At 37.4% G+C, this 24,767-nt stretch overlaps 1 protein-coding gene across 5 annotated transcripts in view; it reads left to right on the top strand.

Moving 5' to 3' along the window:
• LOC110261199 (uncharacterized) overlaps positions 1–24,767 on the top strand; it is a 77,288-nt gene that overhangs the window by 15,458 nt on the left and 37,063 nt on the right. For 2 of the 5 annotated variants that reach the window (XM_084959035.1, XM_084959036.1), the window contains one exon: positions 2,455–2,817. The exons of 1 other annotated variant lie outside the window; for it this stretch is intronic. In XM_084959035.1, coding sequence (XP_084815161.1) covers positions 2,455–2,537 — 83 coding nt within the window. In that variant the 3' untranslated portion in view covers positions 2,538–2,817. Of the gene's footprint in view, positions 1–2,454; positions 2,818–12,228; positions 12,794–24,767 lie in introns of those variants that run through there. 2 more of the 5 variants (XR_014805150.1, XR_014805149.1) reach the window with 2 other exon arrangements.

Raw genomic sequence — 24,767 nt, 5'->3', positions numbered from 1 at the left:
AATATATTAATTTACAAATTAAGAAACTGACTCTCAAGGAAGCTAATTGCCTCGAACACAGTGACACCTGCAGTTATAAAATCAGCACAAGAATTCTAATACCACTTATTCACCAAATATTTATTGAGAACCAACCATGTTGCCAAAAGACACTCTTCTAGGCACTGGATCTACAATTATAAATAATGAAGGTAATGACCCTGTTCAACTAGAAATTATAGTTTACTGGTAAGTGCAGAGAATTAACATGGAGGAGTCTTACCTTATAAAAGGTACATGCCACATAAAAATTACAGTTAAAATCATTCCTGGCAAAGAAAACCTCAAGTACAATGAACCTTCTTTTGGGAACAATATGGCATGTCCCAAGAACAGAATGAAAGTTCTGTGGCTTAAGTGTGGCAAGTGATTAAAATATGGTTAGAGGTGGACTGCAGCCAGATTATGTGGCTCTTCATAGGCCAGAGTCAGAAATTTATATTTTATTCTAAATGGATTAAGACATTTTCAAGGTTTCAAAGCAGAGAAAACAGCCTTATTTATACTCTTTACAGACTGCTTGTGCTACTGTGAGACAATGGACCAAGTGCGAGAAGGTAAACAACTGAAGAGGCGTCCAGGGGATGGATGACAGTGGATTAGTGGGTGAAGAAGGGAGAGATAGGGATGAAGGGAACTGGACAGATCTCAGATGTGATTTGATAACAGAATCAGCATCCTTTGCATGTGAATTTTATGCCAAAAGAGAAGAAGAATTAAGGATGCCTTTCTTTTTCTTTCTTTTGGATTGAACAATAACAGGATTGGTTAGTTGTTGTAATAGCTAGTGGAGATGAGACAAACACAGGAAAGAGAAAAAGGAGGGTGAAGGATGGGGAAGGTATCAAAGAGTTCTCTTTGGAACATGGTAAATTTGAGATGCATATTAGAAATCCCTTAGAGATATTCTCCTGGAGATGGGGGAAGAGGTCAAGGCCAGAGATACAGTTTGGGAGCCATTATCATATAGATGAATTTGAGGCCATGGGAGTAGATGAGATTACCTATGGAGAGGCGATAAAGATCCCAGGAATGAGCCCTAGGGCACTTCAAAATTTTGAGAGTGGTATTTTTCCTTAAATAAATGTCTTTCTATTTAACTAGTAGAGTTCATTTCAGGAGTTTTTTCTATTTAAGGGTAGTTAAGCCAAAGCCAAAGCAGTCGTTATTTTCTCCTTGAAATCTTCTCTGATCTGCAAACTCTAAAGGCCATATATAGAGATATAATTTTAATAAGATAATATAGAAATACACAGGTACACAGCTTGCTTGAATGTTTCTTTGTACTTGATAGCATTTTTATCTATCTTTGGACATCACCTGTCATTCAGCCTTTCCTAATAATAGGTTGTGATTGTGCATGCTATTGTATTGTCCCAAACTCAGAAGGAAGCATTACGTTCTATGAACTGTACCCTTATGAGTTTAAACTCTGTCAAAATTATAGCTAGGGAGTACCTTTGTCACCGAGCAATTGCAGCTCAGTATTACGAAAATCTTCTTTAAGCTTCTCATTGAAGAGTATGATGGTGCCATTTCCATTCTGAGTACCTCCCAGCTCTGAAGCACAGTGTCATTATACTGTATCATTTCCAAGACCTGCCAGCTGCAGGTTTGAAATAGCTGCACTCTGTGAAACCCAACTTTTAAATCCCCAGAAAGAGAGTTCAACCCTTTATTGTCCTAAAATAGACCAATGCAGTATGGCTCAGTAAGGGGTCTTCAGAATTACCATCCTCAGTGTTCTGTGTGGGAAATAAAAGTCCTGGAGAACTTTTCATGAGCAGGCTTTTGGCCTGAGGCTCTTGAACAACATCTTTTCAGTTTCTCCTTCTGTGTACACATCAGGATCCATGATCACTTATCACCTTTACAGAGAGAAGGGACTACTTTTTTTATGAAGAAGCAAGTCTGTTTTATGTTCTGGGGCATATGGAGTGGTTGAATCACAGATGTGGTTTGTGATTGGTGGTAAAGGGATTGGCTGCTAATTTGTAAATATCTAAAAGCACTGCATAAAATAAAACATCTCCATAAGTGAACAGGAGACAGTAGAAAACTGAGCTGTATCGATTTAAAGCCAGATTTGTGGCCGTCAGCATACTCCTTCCCCTCCCATCCCTCACCTGAGCCCTTTTCTGACTTTTCACAAACCCATGAACTTGTCTTACCTTTACTGCTGTTTGAAACTAAGACCTCATTCTAATGGTAATAGGAATTACTAAAATCAGCTTCCCGGATTCTACATCTGGTTCCAGATAAAGGGAATACACTTTCTAGGCCCCTCAGAATTTCCTTCCAGATTGGCTTCCCTTTCTGGCTTCTAATACTTGCATGGCTTCCTTATCTTTCCTGCATCTTTTCCCAACCTGCTTCCAGCTCTGACTTCTTTTTTTTTTTTTTTTTTTCCCCCAGGAGGTCTGACTTCTATTCGAGGACCGTTTTGCTATCACCTGGCTCCTCTGGTCTGGAATCACCCCAGAGCCTTTCCTCTGTGACCTCCACTCCCTTCATCTTTTGCTTCCTTATATCCTCGGATTTTCTGACTTGACTTAGTTTCATGGTTCTATACCCTAAAGGTAAGCATAGTTTTATGTTTGGCTCTAGAATGTCAAAATTCTACAGAGAGAAGAATAATTATCTTCATGTCCTTTGGAACCTTCACTTCAATTCACTTTGAATGAAAATGAGAGTGTCTATGAGGATACATTTTTCTCCAGTCCAAACACGAATGCCATGCCTGATTCTCTATTACATTTAGTAAAATTATTATCTAAATGGATGTTTTTCATTTTACTATTCTTACCATTTTCATATTTTTAATATGATTTAGGTTTTCCTTTGAGGATTAACTGTCTTAAAACCAGAAATGTCTTGAGAATCTCTTTTTTTCTTTCTTTTTTTTTTTTGTCTCATTGACCTTTCTAGAGTAGAGGTGATGACCTGTAGTCTTTTTTCCATATTGGCATCTGACTTCCTGTGCCAGTTTTCGATTCTTTACAAGGAAAGAAGTTAATAAAGGAGAAAGAAGGAACTTTGATGTTGCCAACTCTTAAACAATTTAAGCTGTGACTTTACTAACCTTAAAGTAAATGAAGCCAGATTCAGTAGCTGCACGATCAAATGCTGTTACAGGATAATTTAGTCCAATTGAATATTACGGTAATGGGGGGAAAATGAATTCTCTGCACATTGAAATTTCTGCTTCTGCAAGAGAATTAAACTGCTGAATGCCCATGTTCCCCACTGAAAATCTCTTAGATACACCTTAGCCTGCTGTGTGAATGTGAAGGTCAAGTCTGTTGACTGAACTTTCTGGAATAGATTGTCAATCTGGAACCACCCATTTTTTCCCCTCTGTTCTTAAAGGCTTGTTTATCTGTATAGTTTTGAAGAACTAGTTTAATTTTACAAGTGGACTATATTAGAATACAGAAAATTGTTTTCTTCACTTAGCTTTATGATTCCAAGGATTCTATGGAATTTTCCATTTGACTGACATCTAGCTGAGACCCACACCTACTTACTAACCCAGTGAGAATCTATGTAAATATTTGTTAACTTTCATTCTAGGTAGTGACTACTGAGTTTTATAATTTTTTTGCCTTTTTTTTTAGGGCCACACCCACAGCATATGAAAGTTCTCAGGCTAGGAGTCAAATCGGAACTACACCTATGCTATACCACAGCCAAAGCAATGCTAGATCTGAGCAGAGTCCGCAACCTACACCACAGCTCATGCCAACACTGGATCCTTAACCCACTGAGTGAGGCCAAGAATCAAACCTGCAACCTCATGGTTCCTAGTTGGGTTCATTTCCACTATGCCATGAGGGAAACTCCGAGTTTTATAATTTTAGGTAAATATCTTAGTTCCAAAAAAACACATGTAAAAAAGAGGTGTAAGGAAAACTGCTGAAGGTTTATCTTACGCTCAAGAAAACTTATACATATTATTTTCTACTCTCCAAGCCCCTGCACAAGAAGCTACAAGCACAGAAGAGTGAATATCTATCCTGAGGTAGCATATACAAATAGGAGAAAACTTAAATAGTGGTCTCCAGTCACTATAAAGTTCAGACCAAATAAATTGAGTAAAAAGGAAAATTTCATATTCACATGACAGGGAATAAACAAGAGTCAGGGAGGCAGAGAACAGAAAGAAGTGGAGTGAAGTCCAGAAGAATAATAGAACTGAAATTTTTAAGCGAAAAATCTCATAAAGGAGGTGATAGGACAAATTACAAAGACAGAGAATAATATTTCATCTAAGATCAAATTCACAGGGTTATTTTGCATATTTTCAAAAAAGGAGAGAGAAAAAAGACTCTAGATAAGTAATTATATAACCCAGCAAACAAACTTCACAAATGCATTTGTTTCTAAATGAAGCAATTATCTGAACTTCATCTGGTATTTGGCCCTCAAAGCATTTCCATCACAAATGACTGAATTATTAGTGAGTGTTCAAAGATGCTATTAGCAGATGCTGCCTGAGACTTGTCCATCAGCAACATCCATATAACAATTTCCACTTAATGATACGGAATATGTTAATTCAAACATTTGTGTGAGATACAGAGTGGCCCTAAGAACTTCCTACTTTAGGGTATTAACCCCTATTGCTTCCCAAATCCTAGGAGTCATCCCTGATTTTGCACTGACTCTTGCTTAGACTCATCCATCTATGCAACCATCCATCCATCCAGCCAGCCATACATTATCTATCCTGAAGAATCATTTATTGAGAACATACTCTTTGCTCAATATAATGCTAGGTTCATAGGAACATGCAAAAGAAGCATTCAAAATTACCCTTTACCTTAAAGAAATAATTTTATAAAAATCACATCAGGAGTTCCAGTCTGGCTCAGTGGTTAACGAATCCGGCTAGGAACCATGAGGTTGCAGATTTGATCCCTGGACTCGCTCACTGGGTTAAGGATTTGGCATTGCCATAAGCTGTGGTGTAGGTAGCAGACATGGCTCGGATCCTGCGTTGCTGTGGCTCTGCCATAGGCCGGTGGCTGCAGCTCTGATTAGACCCCTAGCATGGGAACCTCCATGTGCCAGGAGTGCGGCCCTAGAAAAGAAAAGGAAAAAAAAAAATCACATCAAATTCTCACTTTCCCTTTTTTTAAATTCTATTTTTGACCACATTTGCTCGTTGTAGAAGTCTCTTTGACTTTATCCCATCCACTTGTCACCTTGCTTACTTTTTATCCTAATTTAGGATTACCAAATCTCTCATTTTTGTCTAGAGGCGCCACTTTGTACACATCCTTTTAGGAACAAAAATCTCTCCTTATGGCCTTCCCTTCCTGCCTTTGCCTATTTCTTTTTTTGACTCTTTCCACTCTCTGGAGAAATACATATCGCAATTTCATTTATAGTTAGATGCTTACAATTAAAATGCCACTGTCCTTGTTAAGTTGCTTTAATGATATCATTCTCTGCCAAAACCATGGTAGCTGTAAATGAGATTCCAGACTGATTTTCTTCACAGACCAAACAAAAACCTAAATTTATGTGCACAATTGGTGGCCAGCTTTCTTACTTTTGCAAACAAGATGCAGTTAAGTGTCCATGGACACATTCCCTTGATGCCTGTCTACACCATGAGGATTTGCTGCCCTTCTCATCCTCTTTGTCCTTTTCAGTGTCCCACTGGCTCCCTTGACATCCTCATTGTAATCGTCATCATTACCATTAGGCTCAGATCTTCTGAGTTTAACTGAGAAATTCAATCTGTTCAGGCACAAAAGCCTGTGACTATGTCACCCTCTGTATTAGCCAAGAATGAGCATAAGGAAAAGAAAATGTGTGAGTTGAAAAGAAACACTAATGGAGTGCTTATTTAAACATATTCTAAAATATGTTTGTCTATTTGACCTAACTACTGACTTAAACGCAATAAGAAGGCATTTTAACACTATTAGTATTTGGATTTCTGCCAGAGAAAGCTCCTTGCTTTATATCCCCTTAGGCTGTGCTGATCAAACTACCTAAAAATGGGGTTTAATAGCACTTAATTCATTTTAAATGCTAAAGCAACCAGTAAAGTGTATCAGATGATGAAAAAAATAAGACTCTAGAGGTTAAAGAATGTTTTCCAGCAGGGCCTTCCTTGCTTATATATAAAATGTGTCATGTTTTCTCTTGGAGTCATGGTGAGGACTCGTCTTCACCGGGCAGTGGTTTCTGGTAAACATTGCTTTGCTCCTATTGCAGTGATGTTGCTGCTTTGCTGGTGTGTTTTTCCAGATCTCACAGTCTAGTCAACTGCAGATTTGACTGAAATGGGTGGTTTTGGTGGTGGATGGTGTAGCAGACACTAAAATTCATTCCACCCAATGAAATTAAGCAGTCCAGATTTTAGCTGCAAACTGCTTAGGGACAAGACGCTAAGTGCTTCTAAGTGTTTTGTTGAGAGGCAGTGTTTAAGTAAACATTACAAATTATGGTTGTCTAGTAAATAACGTGGACTGAAGCCCTTGAGAAATTTATTATTCATAATATACATCACTTTGTCAGCTGGATCATGCAGCTTTTTTCTCGAAGAAATTGATGGAGGTTTTGGTTTGATAGCTGACAAGAAAGAGTAAGTGCTTTTCAAAGACCCAGGCAAAACCAGGGCTTAAGAATCTCCCAGGCTGGAGTCCACTCAATGTTCTATAATAACGTGAAAAAGGAATGGATATATGTGTATGTATAACTGATTCACTTTGCTGTAAACCTGAAACTAATACAACATTGTAAACTAACTCTACTCCAATAAAATTTAGAAAAATACAAAAATTAATTTAAAAAAGCCCCCCCCCCCCAATTCTCCCAAGCTGAACCTCTGTCAGAAAAACAACCCAGAGAAGCAATGATTCTACTGCACATACCTTGGCAGTGGTTTTTGTGTTTGGTCACCTCAGCTTCAGTGTCTTCAAAAGGGTATGTGGTGAGTTGAGACCCTGTCTTACTGGGTTTGCCCTGAGGACCCCAGTAGGAATTACCCCACAGGGTTTGAGAATTGGTCACTTGTGTAAGCTTTTTAGTTGAGAGTGTTTCTTTTCTCTCAGGCTCTCGTGTGTGTGTGTGTGTGTGTGTGTGTGTGTGTGTGTGTGTGTGTGTGTCTGTGTGTGTGTGTCTGTGTGTGTGTTATGTGTTTGTGGGGGGGGGTGTGGGCGTGTGTGTTTATGTGTGTAGTTAAGTGAAATAAAGCTTAACAATTAATTAACTTTCAGTACTGTCTGGAGAAATGAACAGTGAATCCACTTTTTATTTCTTGTCCTGTATAATGCCCTTTCTGTTTAGCATATAAGAGTATTTAGCTTCTGTTCACAATTGTGATCATATATATAGTGAATATTCCTTGTGCTCCATCTATGAGCTGGCCACTGTGCTGGGCTCTGGAGAACAGGTGGGTGGAGCAGAAGGTCCATGATTACAATGCAATAACGTACATACTGTGGCAAATGTGAGACTAGAGCATATTGGAAGCATATCGAAAGATACTAGTTTCAGACTTTCAGATCAAGAAGATCTCCCTGGAAGAGGCAACCGTTGAAGGATACCAAGTGAAGAAGGAGGGATACCAGCAGAAGGAAGAATGTGTTTAAAGTCACAGCAAAGACGGACTACACCAGGGAATTGCACATAGTTAGGAACACCTGAAGCTCAGTATTTGCGTGGGGGTGAGACAGAAAATGAGATATTAGAGAAGGTAAAAGATGCTGGATTTGGTGTATGGAATAGATTTATCTGTGGCAGGAGAAACTAGAAACACTTCCTATGTTTTCTTTCTGGAGACAGGGAAATCAGTTTTCAGTTTTCTCATGTGTAAAATGAGGTAGCTGGACTCCACAAACACCAAATCCCTATTTAGTTTTAAGATTTTGTGATTCTATGAAATTTTTTGTACCTTGCAAGAAAACATTAAAGTATTCATGAATACATGAATCAACTTTCCCTTCAGTAGGAGAAAATAATTCCATTATCCAAGACTGATATTTGGAAAACTGCTTTGGTATTAGACATGTTTCATACACAAATATATTATTTAGCTATGCCAATTGTATCTATTATATATCAATTGTTGGTATAAAGAGAAAAGAAAGATAATTACAAATATTTATTGTTTACAGTTCCACTCTTAAAATGTGAGATCTCTTAACCTGTGCTTAAAATTTCTTAACAAATTAAAGTGATTGCAACTGTTTCCTGAAGAAGGTAATATATTTTAGTAGAAATATAATAGTGAAAATTCAAGTAGATATTTGTCATTATTATTTATTATCAATGTGAAAACTAGGATAATAAGATTTAACTTCAGGAATATTTATACGAAAAAATAATTTTTCAATTTTCTCATCTTGTCTGTTCTACCATAGAACTTCATGTGTGCTGTTTTCTACCTCGTCACAGTCAGTAATTTCTACTTTCCCAACAACCAAAGTATCAATCAACTTGCTACTAGTTAGATATAGATATAGGCACATATATCCAGACACTTTGCTTTGTGTTGCCAGATATCTGTAAATACTATAAAAAATCCAAAAAGTTGTGATATGTTATTTATCACAAGGCCCTTTTCGTAAATTTTTAAGAATAATTGAGTCAAGTAGTTTGATTATTTGAAAATATAAATAAAAAAGAAGAAACACATGGGGTCTGATTTATTTGTTCAGAACAACAGGCCAAGCACAGTGATGAGGTGAGAACAAAATTTATACTTTAGAGCCATAAAATTACTTACTGCTATTTAGACTTACGAGCCCTATTGAAACCACTAGTACACTGGTTTTCAACTATTCTGATTTTATGTCAGATAGCCCAGAATTTTTCAGGAAATCAGTCATTTCATTTACGTCGAAATAAGCAATCCCATTCATTCAACAAATATTTGTATTTTTTTTACTGCTACATTAAAAAAGTTTATTTATTTATTTTTTCCATTATAGCTAGTTTATAGTGCTCTGTCAATTTTCTATTGAACAGCAAGATAACCCAGTCACACATACATATATACATTCTTTTTCTCACATTATCATGCTCCATCATAAGTGACTAGATATAATTTCCAATGCTATACAGAAGGATCTCATTGTTTATCCATTACAAAGGTAATAGTTTGCATCTATTAACCCCCAATTCCCAGTCCATCCCACTCCCCCAACTCCCTGTTGGCAACCACAAGTCTGTTCTCCAAGTTAATGAGTTTCTTTCCCATGGGTAGGTTCATTTGTCCCATATATTAGATTTTAGATATAAGTAATATCATATGGTATTTTTTTTTCTTTCTGACTTATTTCACTTAGTATGAGAGTTTCTATTTCCATCCATGTTGCTGTGAATGTTATTATTTTGTTCTTTCTTATGGCTGAGTAGTATTCCATTGTGTATATATACCACATCATCTTAGTCCGTTCATCTGTTGATAGGCATTTAGCTTGTTTCCATGTCTTGGCTATTGTGAATAGTGCTGCAATGAACATTTGGGTAAGTGTATCTTTTTCAAGGAAAGTTTTGTCTAGGTATATGCCTACAAGTGGGATTGCTGGGTCATATGGTAGTTCTATATTTAATTTTCTGAGGTACCTCCATACTGTTTTCTGTAGTGATTATACCAATTATATTCCCACCAACAGCGTAGGAGGGTTCCCTGGACTTCCAGTGTGGCTCACAATGTAACTAGTTGGCATTGCTTCAACAAATATTTGTAATATGACTTAAGTTGTCCAGGTATGGAATTAGGCCTTGAAGTTATAAGAGCAAAGTTTAAGTCAAATCTTATTCCTAAGGCATTCATTGTACCATGAGGATGACCCTCTATATTATCAGTGACAAGCTTTGTAATAAATGCAAATAGAAAATAACCTTGAAGTACTTTGGAAAGGTACCCTGGAGGGGATACAACCCAATTTGTAGGCCTTGGAAGCTTCCCCCAAGGGAGTGATTTCCAAGTTGCATCTATGGATGAGGGTGGAGTCAGGGGGAGAAGGTTGGGATTCTGAGAAGTATCAGCATTTATAGGCTCTGTGGGGGAAGAGAAGTGCAAAGAATCTTGAATAGAAGCATCCAAAGATGTGATGAAAGATGCAGGCGGCATACTTTTATGGAAGCCAAGGCCATAGAGCATTTCTACAATAGGATAATTATCAAAATTGACAGGGGAGTTTGGGGTTAGTAGATGCAAATTACTAACATTTAGAATGAATAAACAATAAGGTCCTACTGTCTAGCACAGGAAACTATATCTAATCTCTTTGAATAGACTATGATGGGAAATAGTATGAGAAAAAATGCATCTACATATGTATGACTGGGTCACCACTGCTGTATAACAGAAATTGACACAACCCTGAAATCAACCATGCTCTAATAATTTTTTTTTTTTTCCAAATTGAAGACTGTAGAGAGCTTAGGGAAGAAAATGATCAGAAAGCAGATGATGTATTTAACAATAATGTTATTAGTATTCTTGGCAAGGTTAGCTGATGAAATTATAAGAATAGAGTGCAAAATGCAATGGGTTAAAGAGTGGCTTTGAGGTATAGAACAGTGGTAAACATTTTTAAGGTGTATGTAAAAGACATAGTAGGGTAGAAAGAGGGAAATGTTTGAGCAAGTATTCTTCTTTGTGGGTGTGTGTATTTAATAATATAAATACCTGAGCATCTTTAAATACCAAAGACAAGGAATTAGGGCTAGATGTCAAATTGAAAGAGATTTAAGAGAAGGCATATTTGACCAAAAGAGGGTTGATATTATAGGGCACCATGCATACAGTGAGACACTAGCTCCAGATGGGGAAGGGAAACTTCTTCAAATAGAAAAAAAAAAAAAAGAAATATTAGAAGCCTATCTTGTTGGTAGAAATTAGAATTTTATGGCATTCCTATCTAATGTCTTCCATTTTCTCTGCAATGTAGCATATGGACAATGGCTGGGGTGCAGGGCAGAGAATGTTTTAAGAAGAGACAGTTTGAAATAGCATCATTATCTAGCAGGGCAATGGGCTTAGTTGTGTATGGATATGCTGAATTTATATTACTACGGTTTTGAGTGATTTTTTTCCCCAAAGTATTTAGAAAGCAGCCACAAAAGAAAGAAGGAGGATATGTGGACAGACAACCATGTGGATGTGTTTGACAAAAGAGGCCAGATTGAGTGATAAGGAACAAGAAGAAAGAAGAGGATGATAGATGGTTAAAAAAAAAAAAAAAAAGAATAAATAAATAAATAAACCATTGAACACACTGGAAGGTTGAAGAGTTTGGAGTTTAGTTGTATTTATGGTAAGAACCAAGCAAGAGAGCTGAAAAACAACAGATTGGGGTGTAATAGAATTCTGTATTTCAGAAGTAGAGCAGGTCAGTTTGTTTTTTTGGTTTTGGTTTGGTTTGGTTTGCTCTTGGTTTTATCACAAGCCTATATTTTAGCCTTGGGATTGGGCAGCTAAAATGAATGCAATTATTCACTGAGATGAAAATGTTAAGAAACTGAAGAATGACTGAATTGGATAAGTGACACTGATGTCCTTGGGGATAGTGGCAAAGCCCTATTCTTCCCCACGTTCTCACAGTGAACTTAGACAGCTGGCCAAACATCTTTGTGTGAAGGCTCATAATATCTCTCCATCCTCCATAATACTCTTCTCACTCTCAACTATGATTGTTTACGTTCTCACACTATTTACTGTAGGATAGGATTCAGAGCACACTGAGAAAGGTTTAGAGATGCAGGCATGCTAAATCATCTGATAAAATAAAGCCTAATTTGGAATAAAATCCAGGAGAGTACAGGTGATTGGGGGCACTAAAATCTGGAACTTGGAAGCATGGTGGGTAAGATTCACTAGTGAAATCTTTCCAAAAGTCCCTGCAGTGTCTCAATAAATGGAGAGGGCCGAGAGCAGAGTGGAACACACATCCTCTCTAGAAGGGGTCATTGTTGAAACTATCTTATTGTGGCTTAGGACAAAATCCTACTCTGATAGGATAGGCAGGCTGTGGGACTATGTATGTAGTTTCTAGAGAACTTAAAATGCAACTTCTGTCTTCTCTTCCTTTTACCTCATTCCTTTGCCTCCACCACCCTGCCTTCTCTTTCCCTCTCACCATGCCCTCCTTTCTCTCTCTCTGTTCTCCACATTCTTTTCTCTCTATTTCCAATCATTTCCCTTACCATTAAAAAAAGAAAAAAGAAGATTCGATAAAACGCAGTCAAGCTAAAGTGGTGGCTGAGGAATCTCTGCTGAGACTTCATTTGCTCTGCCGTGAGCGCTGTCTAGAAGGAGCCACAGTCTTCTCTGCCTGACCCATGATTAACCACTAGTTCCAATCCAGCCCAAGACCAGTGGCCTCTGCTTCCAGAAGCAGCTCTTTGTCCACATGGTACCCTTCATTCTGCTTTCCCATGACTTTTCAACAAAGTGTAATTCTGCAGAGCTGATACTGGTCCTTTATTGCTTGACCTGGAAGTAACATGAAGACGCATATGGATGTACTCTCATGTTCACCTGTGTCATCTGCCCTCCTACAGTCTCTGCCACTCAGCTTTTGCTCCTTGACTGCTTGTATGTCCCACTGGAATGGCACATAGCCATTTTCTTTGTAATAAAGGAAAACTAATTCCATATATGATTGTAAAATTCTGAAGGCCTGGGCCAGCTAGAGGTTACCATCTATTGCTGAGCAGTGCTTCATTTCATTGTGGGACATCACCTTTTCCTTTTTTCAAATAAAGTTGCAGCTGGAGGAAATTGGCGGGGGTGTTCTTCTTTCTTCCTTGTGGGAGAGATTCAAAAAAGAGAGAGAGAGAGAGATACCTTTATGAATCATGCAAGTTGTCTACCATGCCAAGGAAATTATCTTCTCTACACTACCCATCAATACCATTGACCTTTGTCATAAAAAGCAGGTCGCTTATATCTATATCCCATTAAAAGGCATCATCTTACAATCACTTCTTCAGTACTATTAAAGTTGTGTCAAAAAGAATCATTGACTTATTGTCAAACACATCCAACCTTCCACATTAATGTACCTAGAGACACACTAATCAGCAGGCAAACAATGCCAGACACCCAGGGAAGCCACAGAAAAGAGGTTTCTGATTTCACCCTCCCTGGCTAGCCTGTGCATTGCCTCTCCATCCTGTACTTTGGCACAGTTGATGAGATTTAGTTTAACACATCAGTCCTTGTATATTTAGAATGAATACTCCTTCATCGCTATCACTGTCTGCAATGGATCAGTGGCAGAAATTCCATCATGTTTCAAAGGTTGCAAATGAGTCTTCATGACCCTGCTGGCCCTACATAGTAGAGAGTATTAAATGGATGTCCAATGACTGCTGGTTGAGTATTTCTTTTGGTGGAATTAGCAGAAAAAATAGAATTGTTATCTTGCTAAATGACAGAGGGATTGTGTGATATATGGTCAGGTAAGTCTTCTTGTGAAAAGGGCATTCAAATAGGAACTTTAATAAAGGTGGAATTGGAAAGGCTAGATAGGAATAAGGAGAGATTTCTGGACAGGAAACTATTAAGGAAAAACATTCTTAAAATAAGAATATTTCAGGAAATGAGGGTTACAAAAGTTGCCTTGTTTAGAGTTGGGTGCAAGTTGGTAATGAGAAGACATATATTGAAGTGGGAATCATCTTGTAAAGATCACTGAGTTCTAGAAAATATTTTTTCCAAAATTTTTATGCATTTTCCAAAATGTTCAAGGTTTTGAGCATATACAATGTAGTATATAATGAAAGGAAAGGGCGTTGTTTAGGATTATTCTTCAAGTAAGCTGGATCCATTATAGGTAAATGACATTGCTGCATACTTGACAGAGGAGATAAACACCTGGATTTTACCTGAAGAGGTATGGATCTGGGAGAACTTAAAAAGGATTAATTCATTGGACGTATGGAATTAAGATATGAGTGCAAACTGGTCACAGGATTCTATTCATTATTCTTCCTCCCTCCTCTCTCCCTCTTCCCTCCATCCCTGCCTCTCTCCGTTTCTTTCTTCCTTCTTTCCTTCCTTCCTACCTTCACTTCTTCCTTTACTTTTCAAAAGGTGGCTAAGAGAAAACTCTCCATTTGCATCCAGGGTATGTTGACTGAATCTCCCATCCATTAGGAAAGGCTCCTGGTGTGATGAAGAAGCAAAATGGCAGAGTGGAAAGAATAGACATTCTAGAGTCATAAAGACTTGATCAGAAATTCTGACTCCATTACTGAATTGTTGTGACTGTACGGCACATTGCCTATTCTCTGTCTTTGTATTCCTTATCATTTTATACCCATTATCTCTGATCCTTACATCGACCCTGCCTAGTATATGTACATTTATGTGCATAATTGTCAGTAATCTTACTTCATATTTCCAAGTCCCCTCATCACACAGAACTATTCAACTTCACTGACTACACTCCTTTTTAAAGCCTATGTTCTCTTAGTTTCTGCATGGCAGACTCATGGCTTTTATCTTAACTCCATGGCTGCCCAAGCTAAGCCTCCTTGGCTGGGTTTTTACACTCTGCTTTCAAACATTAGATGGTAAAGGCTATGAAGCTTAAGGCCTAGGGTCTCTTTTTTGTTGTCTATACTTTCTCCCCAAGTATTTTCATTCAGTTCCACCTATATACTAATGATTTCCAAATGTATATTTCTACCTCTCATCTTTATTCAAGGCTTAAGATGCTTCCTGGACATGTCTTTTATATCATGGCTTAAGTGAAACTCTTGACTGACCTTCCAAAAGCTGCTTCCAACAGTGTCCTTAGAGAGTCAGTTGATAGGGCAACCTAACCAACATTTACCCAGCAACTTCACCATACAAACAGAGAAATGGTCACTTGTTTTCTTTCTCTTTAAGGCCAATCCATTTGCAACTAAAAAAAAAAAAAAAAAAGAAAAGAAAAAAAAAAAAGGGAAACATTCCTTAATCTATTTTTTTCCTATCTCCATTGCTATCATCCTGATCTTTTTTTTTTTCTTCTCATCAAGTAGTCTTAAGTGTAATCAATTGTTACTTCTGCAAGGAAAATATACAGATGGCCAACAAGCACATGAAAAAATGCTCAACATCCCTGATTATTAGAGAAATGCAAATCAAAACTACCAGGAGATACCAACTCACACCAGTCAGAATGGCCATCATTAAGAAGTCCACAAACAACAAATGCTGGTGGGGGTGTGGCGAAAAGGGAACCCTCCTGCACTGTTGGTGGGAATGTAAGCTTGTATAACCACTATGGAGAATAGTATGGAGGTACCTTAGAAAACTATATGTAGAACTACCATATGTCATCCTGATCTTATCCATCATCATTTCTAATCTAAGTAACCAAGACAGACTTCAAAATCAGCCTCTTTGCTTTTACTTTATCCTCCATTTTCCACCCTAGATATCCAGAATGATCTCAGAAAATATAAAGTAGATCATTTCTTAAACTCTACCATGACTTTAATTAATGCTGAGAATAAAATCTAGTTCTTTACCCTGGATTTCATGACATGAACTTCACCCCTCTTATCTCACTGTGCTGAAGTCACAAAGGCCTTCTTTTCTTGTCTTTAAAACTTGTCTGACTCTCCTTTCTTTCAAGGCTCTTGAAATAGCCCCTTCCTCTGCCTAGAAGTTCTCCTGAAGGATCTTTAACAACTGGTTTCTCCACTTAATCATAGCCTCATCAGAAGGGCCTACTGTGACTGCACGTTCTAAAATCACTGCTAATGCATACATAATGGTTTGCTATTCATAGCATGATCAAGGACCAGCAGCCCTGGCATCACTTGTTAGCTTGTTAGAAATGTAGAGTCCCAGCCCAGGACCATTCATCAGAATCTGCATTGTAACAAGTTCTGCACTTCCGTTGTGTGTACTATAAAAAGTGAGATGCATTAACCTAGCACACCCCTCTCCTTTGCTTTTCTTTAAAACACTTACATTTCCAGATTTGCTCTTGTCTGTCAGTATATATTTGTATGAGCTGTACTCCTCTACTAAACAGAAGCTCCAAGAGGACATGGTCCTTATCAGCGTCACTTACCTCTAAAATGTCCAATTACATGAGCAGCACCTAATATTCAGGCAGTTTGTTGAATGAATTAATGAACTATCCACATTTACCTGAGATCAGACACTTTAAGAAGGGGAAGAATTCCCTTCGCCTCCCTTCACCTCACAGCTCCCAGTTCATGAAATAAATTATGCACATCTGTGTCACTTTGGGAGATTGAGGGGGATTCCATCCAAAAGGTAATCTGCTTTCAAACTGAACTGAGATTGACTACAATGTCAGGCCTCTGCCAGCCTTCTTGTTCTAGAACAGCTACAACTCCAGAGTGTCTGGGCACTGACCTGAGTTCTCATGAGTAACTCTGGCCAATAGGGACTACAGCTAAAACTGATGTCTTTACACTTTTGGCAGGACTGTGAATTCACTTTGCTGAGGATGCATAAAATGGCTGGAATGAGAGGTGCAGGTGTTGAATATACCAGGAGCAAGTAAAGGAAATGACGGAGGAGAGTGTCTGAGAAAATGAGCAAAATGAGGTAGGAAAAGTAGATTCCACAAAGAGATACCTAGTTTTATGGGGAGAGAAAAGGCCCAGGTGGACCCTTCTTTCCCCATGATTATTTTTTCTCTACATCTTCACATCACATTCTAATTTATCATCCTTACATGACAAATAAAATCATCTCAGGAGTCAGCCACTGAGTATCTAATACACTTTTTTTTCCCAAGCAGTGACTTTAATTCTATGGCCAGGCCAAAATGTACACATTTTCATTTTCTCCATTTCTTGTTTTCTCTTGCACCATTACCTCCTCAGTTTTTCACACCGAACTTTTCATTTCCAGACAACTTACATCTTGACAGCAAAAAGTGCTAGAGAATTCAGATATACTGGGGCTCTTTTGTAAAAAACAAAACCAAAAAACTATTAAGTTAATCTGAGGTAAAATAATCACAGAACACGAATATAAAATGTAAGTTCTGAAGTGGAAAATACAAAATACAAGACAGATTGTCATAATTGGGGGCTGGAGAGAGAAATAAAGAAATTTAAAAAGATCTGACTTGCCACAAGAAATTCTGCAATTTTACACTAGTCTGTTGGTAGCTTTTTTTTTTTTTTTTTTTTAATCTGCAGAGGCCATCAGGCTCCATCTTTAGTCTGAATTATTAGGATATTTAATCATGTCCATCAAAACATTCCAGAGTGTATATCCTTTTGCTTAGAAAGACAATTTGGTTATGTCCACATCTTCATAATTTATTTAATGTCTTTATATTAATATTTGAAAAAATATATAAAATATCTTCTCTAATGATTAAAGACATCGTAAGGAAACTAAGATAGTGAAATAAATATGGATAAACAACTGAAAAAAAAGACAGTCATACCTTTAAAGATGTAGTCATGTGCTCTTTCCTGGACACCCCAAAGCCCTCAGGACACATTTAGTTAACATCACTTTTGCTGCTTTTTTTTTATAGGAATTTATCCTCCTGGATCTTAACAGTTACTTTTGGATGGGCTGATATGTCTATCCAAACAACAAATATAGCCATTTGCAAATGAATGTATTCCCAAATACCTACAAACCCACACAGCACATGCAAGCAGCATGGGCATGTGCTACAAGAAACTCAGGACAGCAATACTAAACTCAAGTGAATGCTTTTCAAACTACTTGTTAGCTCCTGAAACAGATTTCACTTTGTCTAGAACTTGGAAAGGCAAAAGCAGCCATGGAAACAAAAAAGAAAAGAATAAAAAATAATGAATAACAAATCTGGTGTTTTCCAACTCAAGAAGCCACAGTTGATTTGAGAAGTGGCAGAACATATAAACTGCTTCCAATTTTATTCAAGCAAAATCTTCTATCCCAGCCTTTGTATATGCCTGGACTCACACATCACGGTTACACACCAAAGCCCTCAGGAACTAGGGTTTTAGATCAGTGTCAGAGCATTTATATTTAAAAAAAAAAAAATACCCTGAAAATGCCAGCTCTACCCCAGCTAGGATTGCTTCCCCCGTGTCCTGCAGTTAGAGTTGTCAACATCAGTAATATACATGACGTTTGAACTTCTTCCAAGTGACTTACCCACACATTCACTCTCCTGAAAAATCTCAGTATCTGGCCACCTGCTGTTCAATGTGGAGAAGAGTTGAAAGATTATTTTCCCCTGAAATTAAAAAGAAGTGAAAACAAACAATTCCAACTGAATACCTCAGTTGGTGTTAAGACCACCACTGCCTGAGGTCATTAGCTGACCAGCTACAGGAAGTCCATCCTCTGTGACAGCCTCCTTAAAAGAGGCAGATACATTGGAAGTTTTAAAGAACCTTGCATTGTTACAATATTGCACCTAAAATAGATTTTTGCACCTAACTCTTTTTTGAGGTTAATAAACATAATCGTAATATCCTCTTATAGGATTAATGGAGGAACCCAATCTCTCTCTCTTTCTTTTTTTTTTTTAGGGCCACAACTGCGGCATATGGAGGTTCCCAAGCTAGGGGTCCATTCAGGAGCTGTTGCTGCCAGCCTACACCAGAGTCACAGCAATACCAAATTCGAGCCGCATCTGAGACCTACACTACAACTCACAGCAATGCCGGATCCTTAACCCACTGAGCAAGGCCAGGGATCAAACCCACAACCTCATGGTTCCTAATCGGATTTGTTCCCACTGTGCCACGACAGGAACTCCCAGGAACCCAATCTCAAATGAACTAAGGCACAAATGCTACCTACTCCTTTCCTCATTTAAAAATAAGAAACTTTCAGAGTTCCTGTTATGGCTTAGCAGGTTTAGAACCCGACTAGCATTTATGAGGGTGCAGGTTTAATCACTGGCCTCGGGTTAAGGATCTGGTGTTGCTGTAACCTGCGATGTAGGTCACAGACATGGCTTGGATCTGGCATTGCTGTGGCTGTGGCTGTGGCTGGCAGCTGAGCTCAGGCTCAACCCCTAGCCTGGGAACTAACATATACCATGGGGTGTGTCCCTAAAAAGAAAAAAAAAAAAAAAAGAAAAAAAAGAAAGAAAAAGAAAATTTCCTGTAAGGTTCCTATGTTCCTATGAGGAAGCTTAAAGAGGCCTTTTGACCACACTAAATTTATTCATTCTTTCTTTCATTTGACTTGTGTCAATTCACTCATATTTTTTTCTGTGCTGCTACTCAGGGATTTCAAAAAGTGTACCTGTCTCTGTTCCCATACTCAGAAAACTTATATTTTTGATGGTGATTAAATATGTACACATAGATTTGGTAAAATAATAATACATTATCTAGCAATGCAAAATTTAGTCATAAGAGGAATTCCCACCATGGCACAGTGGGTTAAGTATCCCGGTGCAGTGGCCCAAGTTGTAGTGGAGGTATGGGTTCGATCCGTAGCCTGGTGCAGTGGGTTAAAAAATCTTGTGTTGCCGCATCTGCAGCTTAGGTTGCAGCTGCCACTCTGATTCAGTCCATGGCCTGGGAATTTCCTTATGTCATGGGCATGGCAATAGCATTTTTTTTTAAAATTAAATATTAATAAAAAACTTTTAGGCATAAAAGCATATATGGTAGTATAAAGTAAATAGGAATTTAATCAAATGATATTTGTACAGTCAGCATGTTCAGAAAGATGGGGAAGCTTCAACTAGGCATTTTATAAAGAAAGATTTAAATAGTTGGGGATAAGTGAAAAAGACATTTTCCATATGTAGGGACTACATGATCAACTGCAGGGAGGAGGTGACGCATGTGGGAGTGGAAAGGAATTAATATAATGATGCCATTCCTATGTTAGTTTAATTCATTTATTTGCCACATAGATCTTCTATCTCCTAAAAACTTTCAAAGGCCTTTTAGTTAGACTGAAAGTATTAGTTTGTTATAGGAAGGAAACTCATTTATGCTAGGTCAGGGAATACTAAAAAGGGGAAGGTGAGAGAGAGAAGTTTAATATAATCTACTTTCCTAAAATTCCAGGGGAAAGAAGCAATTACAGCTGAAACTCTCAGATGGAAGACCTCCAGTTGTAGCATTTCTAGGAATTGCAACGACACAATTTTGCGATAGTTCTTTCCAGTTTTCCATTTGGCTATTCTCTCAAACTTTGATTATTTTTATATGCCTATCTTCTTAATTCTCTTTCTGTTCCTTGCACATTGACCTTGTCTTCTTAATATAGTTTTCATTCTCTTTTTTTCTGTATCTCCTTTCTTAAGGTTTCTACCCATCTCTGGCTTTCTCTTGATACTGATGTATTCACATCTCCTCACTCCCTACTAAAGTAATGATGACTGGCACTCAGGATGAGCTCTTTCTCATAACAAGCTGATGTTAATCCCCTGTATTTCTCCACTCTGTTTTCCTGAACGCAAGAATCCAGTTTCCCTAGCTCATTTCCCATGGAACAGAAGTTTCATATAAAGCTACTCCTGCATTGTTGTATAGCCTCATGAACGTCTGCCTTTCTGTCTGGAGCACTGCCCATCTGAAAAGGTAAATACAGAAGGTGGTACAAAGGTGGCTGATGGGGGTTCCTCCCTCAAAGAGATCTGTGGACAGAGCAGGTTTTTTTGAAGAGGCTGTGGTAATGGAAGTAACAATTATGGGCACCTCCAATAGAAAAGGTAAGGGCCATGTCTACTTTGTTTTTGGTTTTTTGTTTTTTTTTTACATTTTAATTTTTTTTATTGTGATTTCCCTAATGCAATTTTTTTCTACTGTACAGATGGTGACCCAGTTACATATACATGTATACATTCTTTTTTCTCCCATTATCATGCTCCATCTTAAGTGACTAGACATAGTTCTGATTGCTATACAGCAGGATCTCATTCCAAAAGCAATAGTTTGTATCTATTAACCCCAAGCTCCCAATCCAGCCCACTCCCTCCCCCTCCCCCTCCCCCTTGGCAACCACAAGTCTATTCTGTAAGTCTATGATTTTCTTTTCTGTGGGAAGGTTCATTTGTGCCATCTATTAGATTGCAGATATGTGATGTCATAAGGTATTTGCCTTTCTCTTTCTGATTTATTTCACTCAGGATGAGAGTCTCTAGTTCCATCCATGATGCTGAAAATGACATTATTTTGTTCTTTTTTATGGCTGAGTAGTATTCCATCATGTATATATACCACTTCTTCCTAATCCAATCAACTGTTGATGGACATTTGGGTTGTTTCCATGTCTTGGCCATTGTGAATAGAGCTGCATTGTGAATAGAGCTGAATTTGGGTACATGTGTCTTTTTTAAGGAAGCTTTTGTCTGGATATATGTCCAAGAGTGGGGCTGCTGGGTCATGTGGTAGTTCTATGTATAGTTTTCTAAGGTACCTCCATACTGTTCTCCATAGTGATTGTACCAGTTTACGTTCATACCAACAGTGCTCGAGGGTTCCCTTTTCTCCACACCCCCTCCAGCATTTGTTATTTGTGGACTTCTTAATGATGGCCATTCTGACTGGTGTGATGTGGTATCTCCTGGTAGTTTTGATTTTCATTTTTCTAATAATCTACTTTGTAATCCATTTCAAGAGAGATGCTTCATTTTTATGGCAATGAGTTTATGGTCTACTCTGCTTTAGATTGTGATAAGGCCTTGGCTTTCATTAAGGTAACTGGCTCTCCAAAACTGTTCTGCAAAATAGTTATTCCAATTTTAGAGATGAGGAAACTGAAACTGAAATCATTTAAGCAATGTATTTCAAATCAAGAAACAAGTAATTGATGAAACAGATTTTTCCGTGTTTATTAAATGTAAAAAGGGATATGGTTAATCTATTCCTAACTTCTCAATTCCCTTATTATACAACTCTGATAATTTCAGATAAAATTTAATCCTATACTTGGTGACTTCAGACTGGTGTAATCAATCATTTGATGAACCAAATAATTGCTTTTGCTCTCTCATTTACTTTAATTATGGGCAACATTGGGTAATACTAGTTCATATTTGTCAAATGTGAAACTAAAAAAAAAGAAAAAACTTTTTCAAACCCATTTTAATTTTAAAAGACTCATTTTGAATTATCTATCAAAGCTAAAACAGACTTCTCATATGTTCTACATTTTTGTTTCTGATGATATAGCTTTATTAAATTGTTTATTTCTTGATGGAAGGCTGTTTTTTTAATAACTTTTTTTACTTAAAGTCACAGTTCTCCTAAGGAAAATATTTGGGTGTGTGACCATTAACAGTAGTAATTTCCAGCTTAGGTAATATGATGTATTTATAAAACTTGGTCTGATATTTATTCCATGCATTCAATCTACAAATAAAACCTACTCAATAAACTATTGCAGTAAAATCTGAGACAGGGATGCATGGAATATTTCCTGAAGTACAACTTTTTCCTTGGCACTTTTTTTTGAGTCTTTATTATTATTATTTTTAATAGTTATTTCCCCAATACAATTTTTTTCTGCTGTACAGATGGTGACCCAGTTACACATACATGTACACATTCTATTTTCTCACATCATGCTCCATCATAAGTGACTAGACATAGTTCCAAGTACTACCAGCAAGATCTCATTGCTCATCTATTCCAAAGGCAATAGTTTGTATCTATTAATCCCAAGCTCCCCAACCACCCCACTCCCTCCCCGTCCCCCTTGGCAACCACAAGTCTATTCTGCAAGTCCATGATTTTCTTCTCTGTAAAAAAGGTTCATTTGTGCCATATATTAGATTCCAGATATAAGTTATATCATATGGTATTTTTCTTTCTCTTTCTGACTTAACTTCACTCATGATGAGAGTCTCTAGTTCCATCCATATTGCTGCAAATGGCATTATGTCATTCTTTTTTATGGCTGAGTAGTATTCCACTGTGTACATATACCACTTCGTCCTGATCCAATCATCTGTTGATGGACATCTGGGTTGTTTCCATGTCTTGGCCATTGTGGATAGAGCTGCAATGAACATGTGGGTGCATGTGTCCTTGGCACTTTTTTTTTGTTTGGTTTGGTTTTTTTTTTTTTTTTTTTGCTTTTTAGGGCTACCCGCAAGGCATGAGGTTCCCAGGCTAGGAGTCACATCAGAACAGTAGCCACTGGCCTACACCACAGCCACAGCAACATCAGATCCAAGGCGTGTCTGCAACCTACACCATAGCTTATGGCTGAGCCACAAGGGGAACTCCTTTCTTGGCACTTTGGATGTCTAAGGTAGTATTCATGGTTTATGGCCTTAAAGAACTTGAAACATTTCATGTGTGAAATGTACTCAAAATAAACTGGGCACAAAAACAATTTAATCTAGGCAACAAAATTAATAACATAAAAATGTGTATGGCAGAAAGTCAGGACAGTAAATCAATGTGGGTTGGAAAAGTCAAGAAGAATAGGTAGGATTGGTGATGGGAAGCTTAAGATATAATATAAAGGAAGATAGGTACATATGAACACACCAAAGTTTGTTTAACTTGCACTTTGCTAAAAAGCATGTTTCACAATCAAACAAGCTGGTTGAAGTTGAATAATGAGGATTTTATTTTATTTTTCTTAGATATCCCTGAATATATACTTTTTAAAAAATCACTATATAAAATCAGGGATCAAAAATTCCAATCAGGTATTCTATTTTTGCCTTCCTCTTTATCTCCACAATTAAAAAAAATTGTTAGTAAACTTTTTCTTTCAAGCAAATATCTAATCACCTTATGAAAACTTAAGATATTTTGAGGTAACAAATAGATGACCAATATCAGGTTTTCTTTTTGAAGAGTAATTCAGCCTCTGGAAAAAAATGAAGTTCTCCCCACTTTCCTTTGGGAGAGTCCTGGGGACCTTGGGACCCAGAGAACATGCAATCAAGTTTGGTTCTTTTTTTGTTTCAGTTTTATATAATGATGAATGGTTAGGGATCAAGGTGTATATTAGTCCTGCCTGATCAACTTCATAGACCTGCTTAGGATAACATCTTATCGTTTCCATTTTGCCCAGCAAAAAGCTTAATAGGAAGGAAAGAACATGACATTGGCAACAGAAAATGTGCTCTTTTCAAGGATGAGAAGTAATCTGTTCAAATAGTTCCATTTACCTCTCTCAAAACATTTTAAGAATCTCCTGTATTTGACCTTTGTTATCTAACTTCTGGCCTGGCCAGAAGCTGTCTTTTTTAGTGATTTCAAGTATCACTCTATTACCACTGGGAGAACTAATTAAATGCAAAGGGTGTATTTTAGCTAGAAAAAACCTGGGTATTTTGTATTTCGGAATTCTGAGTACTTGAGAATTTGATTTAAGATGAGTGATTGTGGAGATGTTGGTCTGAGTTCCAGAAGCTACCTGGACATTCACGTTACTTGGGATTCATTGGGCTTCCTTGATCCAAGGATTTCTGTCTTTCAGCAAATCACATGTATATTTTCAGCCATTCTTCTTTGCAAGTTAGATTTTTTCTCAATCTGTCTTCTTGAAACTTTGCATTGATGTTAAACTTTTTTTTTTTACTCTATCTTCCATAACTCTTGACTCTCTTTTCTGTCATCTGTGTCTCTCTGAGCTGTATTACAGATTAAAAAAAAGTCTGTCTCTCATATTTCCAATTTTCCCTTTAGTATTGTCTTATCTTCTTTTAATGTATCGATCGAACTTTTATTTTCAAGTGTTTTATTTATTTCATTTATTCAAGTTTCATTTACTTCAGATTTACTTAATAATATATAACCTCTTGTTTCTTGCTCTTATTTTTAAATAT

Source organism: Sus scrofa, chromosome 6 (assembly GCF_054392235.1).
Source record: "Sus scrofa isolate SSC_HxYL_T2T_F1_AM1 chromosome 6, Sscrofa_HxYL_maternal_Yorkshire_Landrace_v2.0, whole genome shotgun sequence".
Lineage (NCBI taxonomy): Eukaryota > Metazoa > Chordata > Mammalia > Artiodactyla > Suidae > Sus > Sus scrofa.
Note: the sequence above shows the minus strand (reverse complement) of the source record. Positions and strands in the feature narration are given on the sequence as shown.